The following is a 21,294-nucleotide window of genomic DNA, read 5'->3' as shown; positions in this document are numbered from 1 at the left end:
GTTCTGGTGATGAACCTGAAGCTACTTGCTTCTACACAAATGGTGACTATTAAATGAAATTCTTGATGTTGCAACAGTTTATTACAAAGATGGGTATCTGTTAGTACACTTCTATACATACTTTTAGTAATTCCATTTGTTAAAAGACCTGCGCACAATTGAAACTGATGCTTCATAATGATGCCATGCTGGTAAGTTTGCAAAGCTTTGGGGAAAAAAAAATCCTAAAAAATGTGCAGTCTGTATGAATCATGAAAATAAACTTTGGTAAGCTAATTTTCAATTTGCCCTTTTGCCCAGGAGTTCAATTACTTTGAGCTGCAAAACGTTTGTCACTTTGTCCACATTAACAGCAAAAGGAGATGAAAAAATTGGAAAATGTGTCTCGTAACCCTCAAAAGTTCTGAAATCTAAATTCAAATTCATGATGAAGGTTGGCAAGTACAGGAATAATCTATTTCTATACAGTAGCTCTGCTATTTAACCTGCTTTCATTCACATTTGTACAACAGCGCTCTTTATGTTAATGTATGTACAGAGCCACAGTGACACCCAAAGTTTCACTTTCATGGTGCTACTACCATGGAAATCCATCATTTTTAAAATCTCCCTGCGTAAACTCCTATTCTTTAAAAATGAGCATACAAGACAACAGCAAGCAACCAGCTAAAAACATCAACATTTATCCCCTGTAGACTATCCCTGTTCTTATGGTAAAAGCTTATTTTCCGGTAATGATTACACCAGCAAACTGCAGCATCATTTTGTTAAGAGCGCCTCATGATGTATGGAATAATAAGATACTTGTACGAGTAGCCCGTGGGCTGTTTGCACGTGTGCCACAGGACATCATTTGCCCACCTCTGATTGTACGAGGCGGTGCTGTCATGATTACCATCAGAAGTTTATGGCTTGGATGTTTGATATTTTAACAGTGGCAGTTGCTTTTTTTATATCTTTGGCTATTGCATTTATTGCATCATTTTAAAGAGGCCCTCTAAAAAATATCTAGTATAAAGCTGCAGGTTATTTCAAGGTAAAGAGATTACTTTTGGGAGCTCTGGAACATCTTTTTTTATTCTTGTTTTTATTTTTCTGCTCCACGTAGGTAACTTTGTTTCATTTTCTAGTCATACTGGTACTAATTGACCCTGCTACACTACAAGCCTCTTTTCATATCCATGTTGTAAATTTACTCTTCCAGGCTTCACTTCCAACTGCGCAGTAGTGTGGCAGTAACATGGAATAGTCCAATGTAGTCAGGACTGAACAGGGGAGCCCCACATTGACAGAAAGCCTTTCAACATAACAGCTATAAACACAACTTTGATATTTTTGAAATACAAAAAAAATGGCATTTTACCATGGGGGCCCTGAGCTAGTCTGGAGCCCTAGGCACTTGCCTACCCTTGCCTAATTGGTTAGGTCTGCCCCAGAGCATAACCACTTTCATTTCACCACTAAACATGAACTCACATATTTGATAACAAGCCGTCATGTCTACAAATGGCAGTGTGCTCATGTTTCTGAGATTGGTATCATTGGTTGGCAGCTTCAAATGCCAGTTTTAAGAATTTGAACAAATTATGTGACCTACCGATGCTTTAGTCTTAAGAATGCATGTCTTATGTTTCATGTAAATTTGTTTTCATTCAGATTACCAGCTAAGGTACCTTATTAAAAGATTACACCAAGTATAATGTTAACATGGTGGTACAGTAGAGGGCACAAAATAGTAAACCTGTTGAGTTTTGTTTCTGTAAAGATGGGACAGAGCTGTTTCTCATATGTACCTACCAGTCACTGCTTTGGAATATGAAAGGAAGCCAAATTGAAAACATAAAGTTAACCATTTAAACTGAAGTGTCCTGTTTGTGCTTTGCTTTATAGGAAACTCCATTTCAACCTGAATATTTCAGTGGGAAAATAATTTGTGAGAAGCCAAACAACGATCTCAACAGGTTTAAAGGCTATCTGTAAGTATTTATGTCCTTAAAGAATGAGCAGGAAATGTAAGCATGTAATATTAGCAGTCCACTAGAAACTGGTCGAGGAAGGGTGACAGCCTGTCTGGTCCATAATATGAGACATCAGCCTTCAAGGGAATTCTTTTGACTAAAGTGGAGTTTCGATTGTGACATTGTTGCTAATATTTTTTCCTGAATATTTACAACAGTATTTTACACTATTATATTTTAAACTATAGTGACATTTATGTGAGCTTTAGGCCACCAAACAGGTAGCGACAACAATTAAAATGCAGTATTTCAATCTTTTGTGGAAAGCAACAAATATTTCCCATTAAATTACAGTTTCTGATAAAAAAAAATCAATAGCACTTAAAACATCTATCTATCTATCTATCTATCTATCTATCTATCTATCTATCTATCTATCTATCTATCTATCTATCTATCTATCTATCTATCTATCTATCTATTGTGGCAGATGACCAGGGACCTTGCCCCACTGAGACGCCTGGAGCAGGGAAGGACCAGGGGGGGTGCAATATCTACCCTGGGCGCAAGAGGGCAGCCCCCCTGGATTCCATCAAGGGTCACGAATACAGAGCAGGGAAGCTCAACCCTGTAGGGGTCCATGGCCACCACTAGAGGGTGCCTGGATGGTCCCTGAGCCCTGCAAGACAACACTTCCGCCACACCAGGAAGTCCTGCAGAAAGACCACCACAGAGCACCAGGGTGCGATTAAAGGGGCCACCTCACTCCATTCGGGGAGCCAGAGTCGGGAGGGAGAAGACAGAGCCTGCAAGAGAGGAGTGGAGGCGACTGAAGTATAGTGAAGGAAAAGGGCTGAGTAGTTGTGTGAGTTGGTGGAACCAGATTGTGTACATAGTAATTGTAAATAAACCGTGTGTGTTGTGGACTTCTGGTGTCATGTCTGTCTGTGGCCAGGCTATCTTTTACACTATCTATCTATCATGCCTTTTCTTTCTAGCTTTCTGCCAATTTGTTTGCCAGCCTATCTGTCCTACTTTGTTTTTTCACATTAGATAATGTCAATTACTGTACATACCACACTATCCACATAGTATAGGAATCATTTTTATTCATTGTTGGGTAAACACCTTTTTCCATGACAATTTATGTAACGATCATCCTGACAGTTTTCTGCCTTTCAATTCATATCTCTACTTTGTCCTTCTAGTCTAGATTTCATACTCACTCTTTTCATATCCAATAACTTCTGCAAATGTTATGCTTATTATAAATATCCACAATGATCTGTTAAGGTTCTGTGCTCACTTCAAGCTATTATAATATACATCCATCCATCTGTGTTCTAAGGTTGCTTTTTGTAATCTTATAGCTGCCAGAGCCACTCCAACAGCAACAAGTCCTAGGCAGGATGCCAGTTGACACCCATGCCCATTCCAATACACGATTCCTTAAAGACAACTTCCAGTCACTGTTGTAATATGATCACTGAGACTTTTGCATGATTATTAAAAAATAAGTGATTATTTTTGTTGTTTATTGACTTCTTGTGAAAGTTTGCCTTACAAAGGTTTCTCCTGGACATGTTCAGTTAATCAGTTTTTATTTTTGATTGTTGTATGAAATGAATTAACAACAAATTCAAAGGCTTTTTCACAAGACATTTAAACATGAGACCTTTCTATTTTAAATACATCTTTTAAACCACTGGGTCCCTCTACTAGTATTACCTCTACACAGTTTGATTTATACACAGGGTCAGTAGGTGAGGGGATATGCTGACTATTCAAGATGAGCTGCTTCATTAGTAAGCATCTTGTAAACAGAAAAATCACATGGCTGACCTATGCAGAAAGTCAGCTTCAGCTTATATGTTAACATTCTTAATGGTGTTAACACATGTTATATACCATTTTCAAATTCTATATTATAAACGCATGTTTGCATGACTGCATATAAAGTATCAATCCATTGAGCTTTGGTGAAAAACCTTTGTAAAAACTTTTAACATACAGTAATTAGGAGTCAAAATTGATGCCACACTTTGCTTCAAGCATCCATTGTTTTTAAGCCTTAGGTTTCAGCAGTACTTTCTTTCTTTGACTGAATGCCTCATTATATATTCATTGAAAAAATAAGAGATTTTCTGAGTCAGATAATATCAGTACTTTTCTATCCATTGTCTATTTCTCCATCATCAAAACTCCTGAGCCAGGATAGCAAAGATCATGTTAGATCATTGCATCCCACACCACACTCTGTCACTCCAAGCTAATTTAGAGTTGCATTTTTAATATATGAAGCTCAACCCTGTGGAGAACGGCTGAGCCCTCCTGTGCATGGCTGCCGTCACACCCAGAAGTGCAGCCGGAAGATGATCATGGAACAGCTGGAATACTTCCGGGTGGTCTATAAAAGGAGACAGCTGCTACAACTCAGCAAGCGAGAATCGGGAAGAAGGAAGGAAGACTGAGCTTTCTGGGAGAGGAGTGGAGGCAGCTAAGAAACAAAGAAAGAGGAAGAAGGGACTGAGTATTGTGTGCTGGTGCTTATGTGCTGTGCTGTGGGGAGCAGGGTGAAACGCTTCCCAATTGCAAATAAAAGGTGTGTTGTGTGACAAAGTCGTGGTGTCTGTCTGTGATATATATATATATGCAGTAACCTGTTACCCCCTAAGCCAACAAGGAGGGTCAGATGTGCAGAGAGTTTGCCTGCTCTCTGTTTGATTACAGGGAAATTATGGTTCCCATCTGGGTTCATGTGCTGTTCAGATGCCTCAGGTGTTCCCTTTGTTACCTCACTCTCTTGAGGCAGAGTGCCAGGAATCCATGTCAAGTGCAGGTTTCACCTGCTGTCCTACGTCTTGGGGAGTACCGCATGCTCTCATCCTGGCCATTTCTTCCTGATGCTTACACTGCTGCCCTTACTTCTTGTACTTTAGTGGCACACAGCATACATAGAAGACTTACCACTCCATAGTGTCCCTGTGCCTTCACAAGGAAATCTGCAAGACTTTCCCTACTGGTAGAATTGCTCTGTTTCTCCTTTGTCTTTGGGTGTCTTCTGCAGAATTTAACACTGATCTGTGCCGTCCTGATTGTGCCTTTGCTTTTGGGGACCACTTCCCAGCTAGTCACACCTTACACATGATTGTGAACCAGCTAAAAACAGCTATAAAAACTGAGTTTTCCAAACCGTAGTGCGTCAACCCAGACATACAGTGAAATTATTACAAAGGTGTTGCTACATTGTACAACACACCCTGCCTAAAACTAGAAGCTCTGCTCTTTGCCATCTATTCTTAGACTGTGCAACAACATACAAAGTAGAAAAATAAAGATTAAATAAAATGAAGAAAATCAAATAGACAATGAGAATGACAACATGTACCACCAGTCATGAGTATATATAAAGTAGCTGAGATGAAAGTGATGGCTGTGACCATTTGGAGTCTTTGTTTTAGAAAACATTGCTCAAATCACCACCATCAGCTGATAAAACAATTTGAATAACAAAATATTGAACACCAAGAAGCACAAGTAGCTTATTTTTTAAACAACAGTGTTAAGATGAAAATGAAATGTGCACATGTGTTGAAATTTATGAAAAAGAATCTCCTAGAGCATAATTTCTTACAATATGCTAAATATGAAAATAATATTTCAATATATTGCACCATTCTGTTCATGTCCTAACTGAAGTCGGCCAAATCAGTAGTATGTGACTGGAATGACGAAATGCTTCATAGACTGATCTACAAGTGCAGGGCATCACTCCTGTGGAACATGCAGTGAAGCAGACAGTCCACAACAACATCCGTTGGTATTCTGGCACATTTTCTCAAAAAGAGTCCATCCAGTTTCCTAACATTTTCAAATAGTTATCTTTGCACTGCGCTGGTCATAGATTTCTAAATATCAGTTCCCGAGTCTCTCATGATTGCTTCATACGCAATTACATCTCAGCTTATCACTTGATGTTTTATGTGACTCACTCAAAGGATTTATGACTTTGTTCATACCTGAGCACAGCCAGCACATTCCCAGGTATTGCACAAGGGGTTTTTTTTTCTGGAAAAAGTCTGGGTTGAGTTTCCTGTTTACTGCTTTCACCATAGCAATGAACCTGTATGTGTGAAAGTAGCTGCAGGTATCAGAGATTTTAATCCTGAAATGAGTCCTGATTTTTTTTTGTAAATTATTAGTTTAGGAAAGGTATTCAATACTTCTGCTACTCCCTCATCAGGGGCTAAAGAGTTCTGTTTAAATATATATTTTGTATATGGCCTTGTCATTTAAGCAACCAATGATTCCTTTTCTGAAATGTGAAAATAGTTGTTTGATTATAATTTATAAACTTTGGACAAATGTTAACTACATAAGTAAATATAAATACAATAAAAACATAACCAGCCATGGAGGAAACATCTATTGCAGGCTCACTCCAACACCCATATTCACCCAAGACCAAATTAGAATCACCAAATATTTCTCATTAACATCCCTGGGGATGTGGAAGGAACCAAAGTTCTTTGGCGAACAGCCATGCAGAAACAGAGAACATGAAAACTCCAGATGCACAAGGACTTAGTGCAGGATTTTAACATAGGATTCTGAATCCTTGAAGCAGCAGTGTTAAACTCTTTTCCACTGTGTCACCTAGTAATAAAAACAAAATACAGGAATAAAAAACAAAAAAAAAAGATCTCAAATGTCCACAACAGTCACACTAAACGCTTGTAAAGTTTGCATTCATTGATACTTCTCTCCTTGTTCTTCTTCATGACAATAATCTCAGCAATCTTCTATCTCAAGGCAAATTTTCAAATTATGAATCTTGCAGTTTTCCCATACAGTATATGATCCTCAGAGCCCTTAACCATAGTTTTCTCTGTTCTAACATTTGCACTCCGGTATATGGTCAGCATATCTGAGTTTCTGTGTTCATATGATTATTTGAGATGATTTACTGTTACTTTAGCATTTTAGTTTAACTGATCTATTTATTCATCCATTTTCCAAGCCCTTTTGTTCTCATCTCATTAAATCAATACTTATCTCAAATGAAACCAGAATAGGTCACAAGTCCATCACAGGGCACACTCCATTCCATTAAAATTAGACATTTCAATTTATCTGACATGTAGCTCTTTGAGATGTGGAAGGAAAACCAGAATACCCACTGGAAAGCCCATACAGACATGGGGAAATTATGTAAACTCTACACAGACAGTAACTGGACTGGTGTTTGAATTTAGTGTCCTACAACTGTGAGACAGCACTGATCACTACACTACCATCCAATCCGTAACTAATCCAATACTTGCTTTTTGTCTTTTTTTTTGTTTGTTTGTTTGTTTTTCAAAACTGTGTTGGTTTGTGAAATTTGGAGCCATTATCTATAGGTTCTTGTCTGAATATCTTATACTTTGTTTTTGTTCATGCCCAAGTTAAAATCCATTCTTCAAGTCTATGCAGTACTAGATAAAATACATATGCAAAAATTAAGCACACACTCTGTTTCAATTGTATGATTTTACATCTTTTAATGTGATTACATCTAGTTGTTACCAATTTATCTAAATTTAAATAAATCTAATGTTAGGTGAAAAATAATCCATACAAGTTTTCACTTTGTTATTGCCATTCTACAAAAAGAAGCCAAAAACATAAAGTGGCATGGTGGCTCTGTGTTGGTATTGGGAAGGTGACTTGTTCAAATCCCGTTACTGCCAGAAGGGTCTTGCATTGGTGGGACCTCAAGGGGTGTTAGACAATGGCTGACCCTGCATACTGACCTCCAAAAGTCATGCAAAAAACACAATTTCATCTTAGTGATTAATAAAGTATACAGGAACATTGCAACTCCATTAGAAGGAAGGACCCACGATCACAGATCTATACACATACAAAATCAACAAGACATACATTTAACTTGGACAATTTACAAGTAAGATTTAAGGCCAGTACTAAAAGTGCCAGAGAACTGGCTGAATATTGGCTATCAGACAAAAACGCCATTAACATACATTTGGACATAAACCCAGCATATGCAAACTTAATTACAAATTCATAATAAATAAAACATTACAACCGGTAAATCGCCAACACATCCCCCAACCCCCACCCCAACGAATTGTGCTATATAATGCCTTTTGATTCTTGTAAGTCTAAGCATTATCCTCTGATGAAGGCTCCTGGTAGGGGCTGAAAGCTCAGGAATAAAAACTACTTTATGAAACGTGATTGATTTTTCTCCCTTTGTGGATTTCCAGCTGCTAATATGCAAACCGTATCACAGACCTTCGCTTCCATATATATATATACTGTGTATATATATATGTATATAATATAATTTATTTTAAAATAATAAAGAAATAAGTGGTAAGTGTGCCTTGTGATGTACAAACCATGATTCTCAGTAATGGGTTAATGCTGCAATAGAACTGAAGCACAGGGTGTATATAAAAGTCTTTCGTTTTTGACTCCTCATTTTATCTGTTATTTATTTATTCCAGAGAAGCTTCTGTTCACAGTGACTTACGCTTGATGGAAATCTCCACAAATATTTTCTTAGGAGTTCAGCCTTACATTTCAAACCAAGGCTTGCCAGGGCTGTGCTCTTGCTGCAGATGCCCATGTTGGAATTTCCTCAGCTGAACTCTTAGGGTTTGTGTCTGTATGCTGTTTATAATTGCAGATTTTCTTTAAACACTGTGACACTTCTGTGACCATTCTGTGTTGGCAGCAGGGGCCTGCTGTGCATGTAGGGCTATGAAGAGCACAGTAGAATGACCCCTGGCTGCCAACCAAACCCACAAATGGGGTTGAAATAGGTGGTAATTAGACACAATGGAGTAAAGAGCTTGGCACCACTTCTGTCTGGATGAGGGCAGCTCAGTTGCTCTAGTGTTTATACAGTAAGAGATGGGGTGCTGTTATTTATTCAGACTGATCACAACTTTTCTTTGTTATGTGAATTCTATCAGTGGTTGTAGATTTTACCCTGCTCCATGTGCTACAAGACTGCAGGAAAAGCCCCGTATTAGGAAAGTTTACATGTTCCACACGTGGACATCAGTGAAGCAATACTAGTTTTGAGTTCTTTCTTTCATTAGACTTTCGTGGAGCACATTAACCCTGTCTTACTCCATCATCTATTTGGAAAGCACTTGAATGTGTAAAAAGTTGAAATGATAAATCCATCAAGAGTTATGGTTTCCTATTAATTTCTAAATAATTGGTGTAAAGAAACAATTCTTCTGATGCTCACAATTATTTTCTCCAAAAAGCCAAATAGTAATCTTCCCTATTTTAGCATTGCACAAATGTGATGTCCTCCTGAGTACTAGAGGTTACTCTGCACATGGAAGTAGGTTTGATTGAAGTAATAAATGTATGTTAATTACCAAACTTTATCTTATATGTTACCTTTTCACTGCTTAAGTGTAGCAGTTTACACAGTTCATTATCATCTCACTAATCATATTCATTAATATGTATTATTTTTTATTACATCAGGATAATAAAGAGTATCCCAGAAACTTTGAAAGCAATGTCAGAATTAATCCACAATAATTGGATATAGAGTACACATGATAAAAATCCCCATAAATATTTTTTTAGGGGTTCAGCCTTATTCTCCAAAACAAGGCTTGGCAGGGTTGTATTCTTACTGCAGCCAGATGCACTGCAGAGTGGAAGCCATTGCAGGACACTCATGTGGACCCACATTCTCTCGGTTTAGATTCACCAATGAACACCTGCACAGAGAAAACCCACACATGTATATTTAGAGGACAATATATAAAGTCGTGGCAGGCAGTGCCAGGGTTAGGAATTGCAGTAAGATTCCCTGCACCATGAGGCAGTACCATGTGATGAATTTCAAAGTGTAACATAATGTTTTCAAACCTCCTTAATCCAAATAAGGGTCATGGTAGGCCAGAGCCTATTCTAGACGCACTGGGTGCAAGCCAAGAAACAGCCATGGATGGGACAACAGGCCATTGCAGAGGCCCACTTGCACACACTCCCACACTGACTCAGGGCCAGTTTGAATTAGCCAACCCACCTAACCACCATGTCTATGGAAATGTCAGAGGAAAACCAAAGTACCCTGAGAAAACCTCACACAGACATGAACAACACATGCAAACTCCAAACACACTGGATCCATGAGTCAGCAGTGAGACCCACTGTGCTACCATGATCAAATTATTTCCATACTTTAAAAAAAAACTGAAGGAAAAAGAAAGAAACACAGGAATGTATATATATTTCAAACTTAGGAGATCCCCTGTGAATGTCTTAGCCTCAGAGCGCTTCTTCTCTGATTAACTTCAGAGCGCTTCTTCTCTGTCCTGTTCACCAGGTTAAGAGAAGCAGACTCAGCAGTGATACAAATTAGTTTTATTTTTATATATATATATGACTGACAGTATTTAACAAGGTATTTTCCAAAATCAGGATAAGTTGCAACTATTCACAGATATTTTTCATTATGGGGTACAGGTAGATTAAGTAACTAAGGCTTAGCCAGCATATCCCAATGAGACCATTTAGAGTTTCCTGTACATGCCATATTGCACCATCAGAACAAATAGCAACCTGATGATTGGATGTTTTGAATGTTTACTTGGTCAGATTACCTGTTGTCTTTTTCTGTACCAAGTTATTCAGCAGAAGTGGGGTTCATAGTTGGGGAAACACCCAACCAGTAGCAGAAGCCCACACTTTCTTTGTGGTTCCTCAAAGCCCATTATAGGTTCCCATATAATATATATCAGCCAAATTTTAGGAAAAGGTTTTGCACTTACCATTCTGAAATATGTTTGTGTATGTATATTTCACTTGCTACCAACTGCTGCTGAATATAAAGGCCAACCCATTTGTTAGAAAGGCATTCTTTACACAAATTATCATATTTTCATTGAACAAAGTAAAAAGGAGTGACAGAGAGTAGCATTTTAGGACCTTCAAAAGCTGACCTGATGTCACTTAGGAGAAATTAGGCGTATAGGAGAAATAAGCTTTGCTGGTCTGAATGCTATGTTGTCAAAATTGTTCTAATATTCTACATATTTGTGAGATACATAGTTTCCTGCTTCTCTATTACCAGCAAAGCTACATGAATACAGAGGAACAGGTCTTCAGGCTGGAGTTATTAGTTTTAGGTTGTAATTGAGTGGATCCTTCCATTTATACACTTACTTACTTATCCACTTCAGGGTCATGAGCAGTCAATGCCTATCCAGGACACTTTGGGCGAAAGGAAGAAATTGACCCAGGGTGATGTACAGTTCCATCATTGGACACACTCACTCCCATACTTATACACTGTCTGCCATAGAGACCCAATTTAGAGTCTTTTTTAATCCGCATATCTTTGGGATGTGGAAGACAGGCTAATTTTCAAAACTCCATACTGAAAGTGATCAGACTGATATTCAAGCCCAAGACCCTGATACTGTGAAGCACCAGCACAAACCACCCTCCCAGTTCAGTTCTTTTCATTTCTTATATAGCATTTTTATTTTGTACAGACTCAATGCAATTACACAGATTCTGAAACATCATACAATATTGATAAAGCACATAAACATAAAACATAAAAACACAAATCGAGGTAAGCAAACAGTAAAGTGATTGCTTGTATTTTTAAGTATCTGTGTTCATCTTATCCTAAACAAAACTATCCCCCATCAGGTAGTCCTCACTTTGTACAGTATTTGTAAAGCCAGCTGAGATTTTGAGTACCCATCATGACTGCAATATAATGAAAATGTGGCATCCTTCTGTTTACAGGGAAACACCAAACTCAAAGAAAATTGGGTTTAATAAAGAGAATCTTCTTCTACGTGGCTGCACCATAAGGAACACTGGAGAGGCATCTGGGATAGTGGTGTATGCAGGTATGCTGTCTTTGCTTTTAATGCTTTCTCTAAAGTGAAGTTGGTCATTTTTTAACTGAAGATCTACAGCCTTGTGCAAAGTCATTTCAAATCATCTTTGGGCAAAATGAAAAAAGAGTGTGTTAAAAGTTCTTTTCTACATATATAATTTTTATTAGGCCTGGGAAAGTTAACGCGTTAAGTTTTGCGATAAATGTGATCTGTTCAACGTATTAAAAAATATTGTCACATCCAGGGCTGGCAACAAGACAATCAAGTCAGGCAGTGCTTTGGTCAGGGTGGCATTTTCATGTAATTTTTTTTTTACATTATGAAAAAATAATACAAAAAAGTTACATGTGAAACTAAACAATTACATACACATCCATATCGAATGTATATACTGCCTTTAAAAATTTTGACAAATAAAATTTTGATTAAAAGTTTCAAATTACACATTTCAGGGTGGCACGGTGGCGCAGTGGGTAACGCTGCTGCTTCGCAGTAAGGAAACCTGGGTTCGCTTCCCGGGACCTCCCTACATGGAGTTTGCATGTTCTCCCTGTGTATCCATGGGTTTCCTCCAGGTGCTCCGGTTTCCTCCCACAGTCCAAAGACATGCAGGTTAGGTGCACTGGCGATCCTAAATTGTCCCTAGTGTGTGCTTGGGGTGTGTGTGTGTGTCTAGGCTAGCACACTGCCTTGCGCCCTGTGTTGGCTGGGATTGGCTCCAGCAGACCCCCGTGACCCTGTGTTAGGGTATAGCGGGTTGGACGATGACTGACTGACTGACTGACTAAATTACACATTTCACAATGCATTTCCCCATGTCAGTACATGGTACTTGTATTCATTTCCTTGATTTATACGACAGAGGTGCAGGGGAGTGGGAAGAAGGAGGGGTTTACGATAGTCTTGAAGCAATACTAAAGAAAAGTAGTGAAGGTAAAAATTACGCTCTCTCTTTTAATAATAATAATAATAATTCATTACATTTATATAGCGCTTTTCTCAGTACTCTTTTCTTTTTCCATGTCATGTTTCTGTAAGAAGATCAAATCAGTGTCATGTCACATGCACGTAAAATACATTTTCTTTGAGTGACACTAAAACCAAAATAATTCTCTAGTACCTCTATATTTAACTTGCCAGTCGGCCAGGTAGCTTAAAGTGCTTCATGCCTTAATATAATGACAACGTTCTACAAAACAGAAGTGAGATGGTTATCCCTACCCATTATTCCAGTTTTTTAATTTATGTAAGAATGGATCATAACCACACAATTAATGCAGTCAGGGTCAGTTTTTAAGCAAGATATCTGGCACAGAGAACTTTTTTGGCATACCAGGAGCAATGGTGCAGGTAGAGCAGTGATTTCCAACTGTTTTCTGTGGTGTCACATTTTTTGTAAGGCACACCACAATTCTACCAACCACAAAAGCATTAAATGTCATACACATGCTAAACTGTCAAGGGGGGGGGGGGGCTATTAGAGACACTGGCATAAAAAAAGCAGCTTAGAAGATGGCATTCACAGACACAGCCCTCTTTTTCTATATTGGGGCTCAAGTTTATGTGAGTTTGGAACTGACACCACCTTTCATAGACAAGGGAGTCAATAAGAATAAAAAAGTTCTCCCTTTTTAAGTGTCCACAAAGGACAGATTTTCGTAGTATCACAAAGAGAGCAAAGCAGCTGCTGGGACCCTGGAGGGTGGGCGTTATAACAGAGGTGTGGGTGTTCGAGTCCTCCACACTTGTAATATAATGTCCAGCTGGAAAAGTAAATACAGTATGAAAATGAAGTAGCAAAGACTGGGGGATGAAAGAATTAAGAAGGATCCTCAAAAGAATAATCATTAAAAATGGGCAGAGGTCATAAAGCAGAGAACAAGATTGTTTGTCAAAAACCAAAACTGAATTCAAAAATCAAAGTCAGTGTATAACATAACAAGTGATCCTAATTATGGAAACCTTTCCCTAACCACAACAATGCTTTAGTTCTGTTTGTCCAAAATCTTGGACACCATCTTAAGAAGAACTGAAGCAATTGTATCACAACCACAGTATCAATCAACATACTTAGCAATGATGTGATAACTATAGACAATGGCCACTATTTAAAGAACACCTTTCAAAATGGAAGAAAAATGATAGCACAAAAGGACAGGTAAAAGTAAAGCTAATCTAAAATCAATGACAAAGCGAATAAAAATTGCAAAAAAATGTTCTGCCAGTAATAAAATAGCAATTCATGACATACAGATCTTATATGTTGTGATGATTAGAAGTATACCATTGGATAATATCAATTTTGTTCTGACTGCAGTAAAGCCCACATTAATACGCCATGAAATACAGTTTTGTATAACTTGTGTGCTTAATGACTGCAGTTGTTTCTAAATATCTTTGCTTACCTTTTTATCTAGTTCCGGATCATGGGGAATTGGATCCTATCCTGACATCACTAGTGGCAAGGCAGGAAACAACACTGGATAGAATGTTAGGCCTTTACCTAAAACACTCACTCATACCACTAACTCACTCTCGTTGATGTTGAGATAATGTAGACTCATAAATTAATCTAACATGCACATCTGATATATTGTGAAAACATATATGTTGGCAGGCCTGTCTATTCTTTTACAACTTTTTGAAATACCAAATAAGCCCTTTTCACTGTGCCATTGAGGTCTTCTAGATTACTCATAGAAGATCTCTATAGCCTCCAGTGTTGCAGGTTGAACTTTCAACAAATCATACGTTTTAAACCTCATTGAGATGAGCATACTGTATATTGTGTTTTTGAAAGGAATCCTAACCTCTACCTGTTCCACTACCTTTCATTATGTATGGTTAATTTCAGCCTCTAATTTAACTCCATCTTATTTAGCATCTTTTGCATTCATTTCTGTTTGTTATTCAGCAATTGCAGCATATCAAAAAATAATAAACTGTATGTCTGGCATTTGCATCCTTGTTTGTATGTGTAGAAACAATGAAGCGAGACATTTCTCTAAAGGCACGAGCTGGCCTCTGATTTGTTTAGGCACATGAAATAATAAACAGCTGATTCTTGACAGTTCAATTTTTACAGGCAAAACTTCCTGCAGTGCATCACATTCGCCAGTTTGAATCACTTCATCTGGCTGTATGTCTCTTTAAAACAGCATTAGCAGGCAACTTAAAATTCCAAGTATTAAAGGTCTCTCTTCATTCTGCTTCTTAGTGCTAAGCAACACTGTTTATAGTTATTGCAGAAAACAAAAAAGAAGGTGAGTTAGCCCGGGGCATTCTCTTCAGCCTATCACTTAGATTTGTAATTGGTGAGGAGGACATTTTAAACTCCTCAGCCAAATATTGGTGAGGAGGTTATCAAGCAAAAGCAAGAAAACACTTTATTCCCAGATTTTTTGGTAGGAGTGATTGTTTTGTTTTTTCCCTTTTATAGCTTTGTTGTTTGCATGGTAGCATAAAAATCTCCACCATTTTTATAAACCACAAAGCAAACATTTTCACAAATGTCATTTCTTTAGTTGACTGGTCTTGTCTGAGGTTTTGTATATGCAACGGAATAGAATACTGGAATGGTTAATGATCTTTGGTCCAGGTTTAACAAAATTATTGCAAGTTTTGGTTTCATCTCTTGTTCATCGCGTTTTGGCAATGACTTACTTTTCCTCCCAGACATGCCGAGAGAAGTTTAGTGGTTGTCACTTCTGGTCTTCATGGTTGGTTATGTTAAAAGATAGTGTGAGTTGCTCTCATTATACTCAGCTTATGAGATACAGTAATTATTGATAATCTTCAAGTTACATTCCACCATTTCCACCCTTGCATGACAAAGAAAGCTATACATTGTAGCCTTCAGTTGTTTTCTTTTCAGAAATGACACCCTCCCTACTTTTACGTCAGAAACTATCATCTAGAGCTGTCAGCTGTGTAACGCACCTGCAAAACCTTTGTTCTAAGGCATTTGAAGCATAAAAGGAAACTGGGTAAAAGGAGGCTGCTTCAGTATTCTCCAGGTTATGTCTTGATCTGCTAGTTTTTCATTAACATGCTAATTACTTGGATAAACAGAGAACAAGGTAATCATTTTTAAGGGTCCTTCATGCACTGTTCTGTATAATTAGCATGGCAGTAGAATAATTGGAGAACTTTTCATCTGCATTGTAGTGGTGTCCTGGACAGTACTGTAAACACTCCTCCGCCATCTCATCCACAAGCTAGGATGTACCACCTACCACAGTTGGCCTCTACTTAATTTTTGTATTATATTATATTATATTATATTATATTATATTATATTATATTATATTATATTATATTATATTATTAAAGGAATACTCCACCCAAAAGTATTTTTTATACAATCACACTTTTGAATTGAACACAATTCTGTTCTTGACCAAATAAATAAGTAGGAGAGATAGGTCTGTAATTAAAAAATGTAATCCCATTTGATCAGACTTACTCTTTGTAGACTACTTTCTTTTTCCCTGAGACCTTTATTTAAAAATATTTTAGCACTGTTTTGCACATTGTGAACATACAACTAGATGACTTGATGATTTGTTCTTTTTTAATTAATGATATATCATAGATGCATATTTTATTATACCTACTTAACTTTTGTCGACATCTATCTAACTATATGTATTTTTCTAGTATCTGAATGTAGTTTAAGTTAATTGGTTTTGGTTTCAATAGATGTATTTTTCATATTTTCGATTCTTGTTTTCTTTTTTTCACATCTTCATGCCCCCCTTTTTGTTACTTCGTGCCCCCCAAAGGGGGCCTGCCCCACCGTTTGAGAACCACTGGATTATGCAAAACAAGTAACATGAGATTTAGATTTTTAACATTAACTGCTATTGATCACCGTACTGTAGGCTTACATTCTATCAGAAACATTGTTATCTCCGTTCTTCATTAAAACATCCAATACAATACAATTTATTTGTGTATAGCCCAAAATCACACAAGAAGTGCTGCAATGGGCTTTAACAGGCCCTGCCTTTTGATAGCCTCCCAGCCTTGACTCTCTAAGAAGGCAAAGAAGAACTCCCAAAAAAACCCTAGTAAGGAAAAAAATGGAAGAAACCTTGGGAAAGGCAGTTCAAAAAGAGACCCCTTTCCAGGTCAGTTGGGCAGTGGGTGTTAAAAAGAAAGGGGTCAATACAATACAATACACAGAACAGAACACAAGTAATCCTCATTACAGTATTATAGTAAAATAAAAATATTACAAGTACAGAGCAGAATTTAACAGTAGATAATGTCACATCATAGGATTTGAATTTGTTCAGAGTCCTGGAGACCTTGGCCATCAAGCTGCCTCCCGCTATTGGCCATTCCACTGCTGAGACAATGCTGGGCCAGCCAATCCGATGAAAGAACCCCTCTACCAGACAATTCCTGTGATCCTCCGTCAGAGATGACTTTACCTTAGGCAGGCAAAACAACTTGGCAGTAGGGCAGAGGCACCAAGTGCCACATTTGAGTACCAAGAAGAGAAACAGAATAGGTGAGGGTTAGTAACAAATTATAACTATCATGTTACTTATGTTTTTAGTGCTAATGACCAACAACAGAGATGCAGTCTGTACAGTTAATCAGCAGCTCTAGTCAGGATATGCTAAAGTGAAGTAGTGAGTCTTCCCGGCTGAAGGGGCATCTCTTATAGTAGCAGGCAGACCATTCAACAGTGTAGGGGCCCTGTAGCTAAAAGCTCAACATTCCACTGTTATTTTATTAATCTTAGGAATCATAAGCAGAACAGCATCTTGAGATCTTAATGTGCGCTCTGGTTTGTAACTCATGATAGGTTCAGATAAGTAATCCAGACCTTGGCCATTTAAAAGGAGGATTTTGAAATCTGCCCTAAACTTAAATAGGAGCCAGTGTAAGGATTTAGGAACATGAGAGTATAAAACATGAGAGTATAATTTTTTTTCTCTAGCATCACTACAAACCACATGGGACAAGTATCATATAAATATAATATTTGGGGTGGAGTAATCCTTTAAGATCTAGAAAAGTCACCATTAATCTTTTATATTACTTCACTTATAATATTACTTACTGCTTAATAGGTTGCAAAACTAATGCTATGAAAGTGCCTACTCATTGCTATAAACTGGATACTTATTTCTGTATATTAGATACTAATTGTAACACTTTCCATGTTTAGGTCATGAAACCAAGGCCATGTTGAATAACAGTGGCCCCCGTTACAAACGTAGCAAGCTGGAGAGACGCTTGAACATTGACATTTTCTTCTGTGTTGGACTGTTGGTTGTGATGTGTCTTATTGGTGCAATAGGTAAGAAAAGTAAAGAAAATAGGTATCATCTTGGTTAACCATCTACAATACCCAACATAAGAAGAGAAATCATTTGTGTACTTTATTTATTTATTTTGAAATGAATCATTATTCCAGGCTGATAATAGGGCCTTAAAGGTGAGAAATGTAGTGATTTTGTTTAGAATAATGATGATACAGATAGCCTTTGTTAGAAATTACTATGAATAGCATTCATAAAAATAGCTTAAAAATTAATTTACAGGAAGTGTTATCCAGTTTCACAAAATGAAAAAAAAATCTACTAAATACTATATTGCATTCTCTTATGCTGCTGAGTTAAACCATTACCACTATGAGGTTCACTTGAGCTAGATGCTGGTTGGATGGATAGATGGATGAACCAGCGAATGGATGGATTGGTGATTAGTTGACTGTATATTCATTTGTTTTCAATGGAAAGAGGGAATGTGTAATTGTGGGTGGATGATATAACTGGAAAACAGATCAGCCCCAATAACACAGCAGAAAGTATACAGTATACACTTCTCTAGTGAAACAAGGATTCATTTTATAAAGAATATAATAAAGAAATTATATTTAAGAATATATATAAAGAAATAATAAGTTCAGAATTCTTACTTTGAAGTATGAAATTAGTGCATAAAGCATAATTGTAGTTTATCATACTGTGCCAAATTACAAGCCCAATGTCTTGAAAGGGGCTCGACCAGTAATTGCGAACCTTTTGGGCTCAGTGTGTCAAAAATTCTGAAAATGCCTAACTTGACTCTGCTATCGTGTCGCCAAAAAACAAAACAGAGACGATTCTTTACAAATTCATTTATTAAAAAATTACACCCCAATTATTTGTGGTGCTATTTATTACAAAATTAAAAGAAAAAATCCCATTATTCTAGTAATTTTCTAAGTTTATAAGAGCTATGTTATATTTATAATCCCTATTTTGGGCCTTTGTCCCCATTATTGTAGATTTCTTTTGCTAAGAGGTTGGTAGGTATGGAAGGAAATGTTCCAGATTCTGAAGATGGAAGGCTGACAAAGATATGCCTTTGTACTGTCCTATCGCTATTGTCCACATTCAGCATACCGAAAAGTTTTCGTTCCGCTTATCGTCACAGTAGTGATTTGCACGGAAAGTAAGCCAGTTTTAGGAAGGATTAAAAGGGACAGTTAAGAGAAATGTAAAACAGCACAAACTTAGAAATGCTGACTACTTGCCCTTTGCAGAAGTGTAACTATGAAGAGAAAACAATGTCAGCACTCCCCTATCGAGACAGTATACCGAAATAGCCTTTGAGGTTAATAACTTCCTTACCGCTGCAGCAGTGTTGTTGAACTGGCTCCTGGCACAAAATAATTCAATGCACTTTACATGAGCAATGAATGTAAAAGCTGATTTAACACAAACGCTGATAATGCTGTCATTTTGGAGACTGCAGTTGCAGATATCGCACTTACACCTTGAAAATGAGCTTCCGGTGCAGCAGTTAGAAGTCAACTGAACTGTGTGGCTGCTGTGATGACAGTGAAGTGCTGACACCAATGGTGAGAATCCATTTTAAGCTCTGGGTGGTGCAGGGTCTCATATTTCTTATATTTTTGTTCATTCAGTTTCTTTGGTAACTTGGATGTTGGTGAACGCTACCCAAAACATCATGGCATATCACCTTTGACACTCGTGTCATAGGTTTACCATCACTAGGCTAGACTCTGAAACCGAAAGGGTACCTGCTTGGCACAATCCACTTTGTTATTCAGTGCAGCTCACTTAATCTGCCATTACTGACATTGCTGATAACAACTGTGCTTTACCAGGCACATTAAGTACATCAGACCAGCACTTACTGTAAATGTAAATTAATGTTCATTTGTAGGTATTTGAAAGTATTAGATTAGATGTACAGTATTTGTCCTCAAGAGGAAATGAAAACTTTACAGAAGCTCAAGTGAAGAAAAAAAAGTATATGATATCCAGATGTACCACAGTTTACATCTAAAGGCATTGACATTTGAATCCAGCAGGTCCAGCTTGCTGTGTCCACAAATGCAACTTGCTGTTTAGAAGTCTTTTCCATTCACAGTTACCTGGTTGAAGTATACTTTCATTTTTAATATTATAACTGCAGGATTATTAATTGTCCTCTCCCCAAAGACAATAAAACATATTGGCCAGCATCTTAGTCTTAAAGGTGTATCCTCTAACCAAGGGAGTGCTGAAATTACCAAACCTCACATTACACCCTGGCACAATACATTTTGTGCCTAGACCTTTCTAGACGTTTTTTCCAGTTCTCAGCTTTCACATTTCAATGCTGTGGCACATTCTCCGCATGCGTTCTGGACTAATCCCTATAGCTAGTGAGTAAAATTTGTAAACACAAGATGATGTCTTGAATTTGTAAAGTTGAGTACAGGTGTAGCTAATGTTGCCCATTCAGTCTCCATCCCTGACTCATTTTTTGAACCTGAGCAAGCTTCTTAACTCATATCCGCTCTAACTGCAATATATATATATATATATATATATACAGTGGAACCTCTAGATACGAGTTTAATTCGTTCCAGCACTGAGCTTGTATAGCGAATTTCTCGTATCTAGAACAAACTTCCCCATTGAAAAAAATGGAAATCCAGTTAATCCGTTCCGCACCCCAAATATATTAACATAAAAATCAATTTTCCTAACAAATAACACTGATAAATTATATATACTGTAGTCTACCTTCAATAAATAACACTGGTAAATAATATAACTGATTATTAAAAGAATCAAAACAGGTGTCTAAAGTGCAGTAGAGCATTCAATAAATCTTTAAATAAATAATCCTTAAAACAGTTGTGAAGTGGAGGTTTAAAATACACAAGATGACAATCCCCGGTGTTTCTTCTCTGTTAGCGTCTCACCTGCGGGCTCTGCAACAGGCGAGACACTCTTAATGCAGCTGACCTTCTCTACACCGTCCTGCTTCAGCTGTTTGGCTCGTCTGTTCAGCTACACGCGAGCCTGCACTCACTCGCTCTCCCGCACCGACTTCCTGCCTGCTCGCGCGCTCTCTCTCTCTCTCTCTCTCTCTCTTTCTTCTTCTCCCCCTTAACCGGCTCGCGCTTCTCTATA

The 21,294-nt window shown here is 37.6% G+C and overlaps 1 protein-coding gene across 2 annotated transcripts in view; it reads left to right on the top strand.

The window, feature by feature from the left end:
* The window catches only part of atp10b (ATPase phospholipid transporting 10B), a 137,056-nt gene that overhangs the window by 45,732 nt on the left and 70,030 nt on the right, over window positions 1-21,294 (top strand). For both annotated transcript variants that reach the window (XM_028812737.2, XM_028812738.2), the window contains 3 exons: window positions 1,891-1,976; window positions 11,763-11,869; window positions 18,045-18,176. In XM_028812737.2, coding sequence (XP_028668570.2) covers window positions 1,891-1,976; window positions 11,763-11,869; window positions 18,045-18,176 — 325 coding nt within the window. The remainder of the gene's footprint in view (window positions 1-1,890; window positions 1,977-11,762; window positions 11,870-18,044; window positions 18,177-21,294) is intronic.

This window comes from Erpetoichthys calabaricus, chromosome 11 (genome assembly GCF_900747795.2).
Source record: "Erpetoichthys calabaricus chromosome 11, fErpCal1.3, whole genome shotgun sequence".
NCBI lineage: Eukaryota > Metazoa > Chordata > Cladistia > Polypteriformes > Polypteridae > Erpetoichthys > Erpetoichthys calabaricus.
This window is presented reverse-complemented; position numbering and strand designations above follow the sequence as displayed.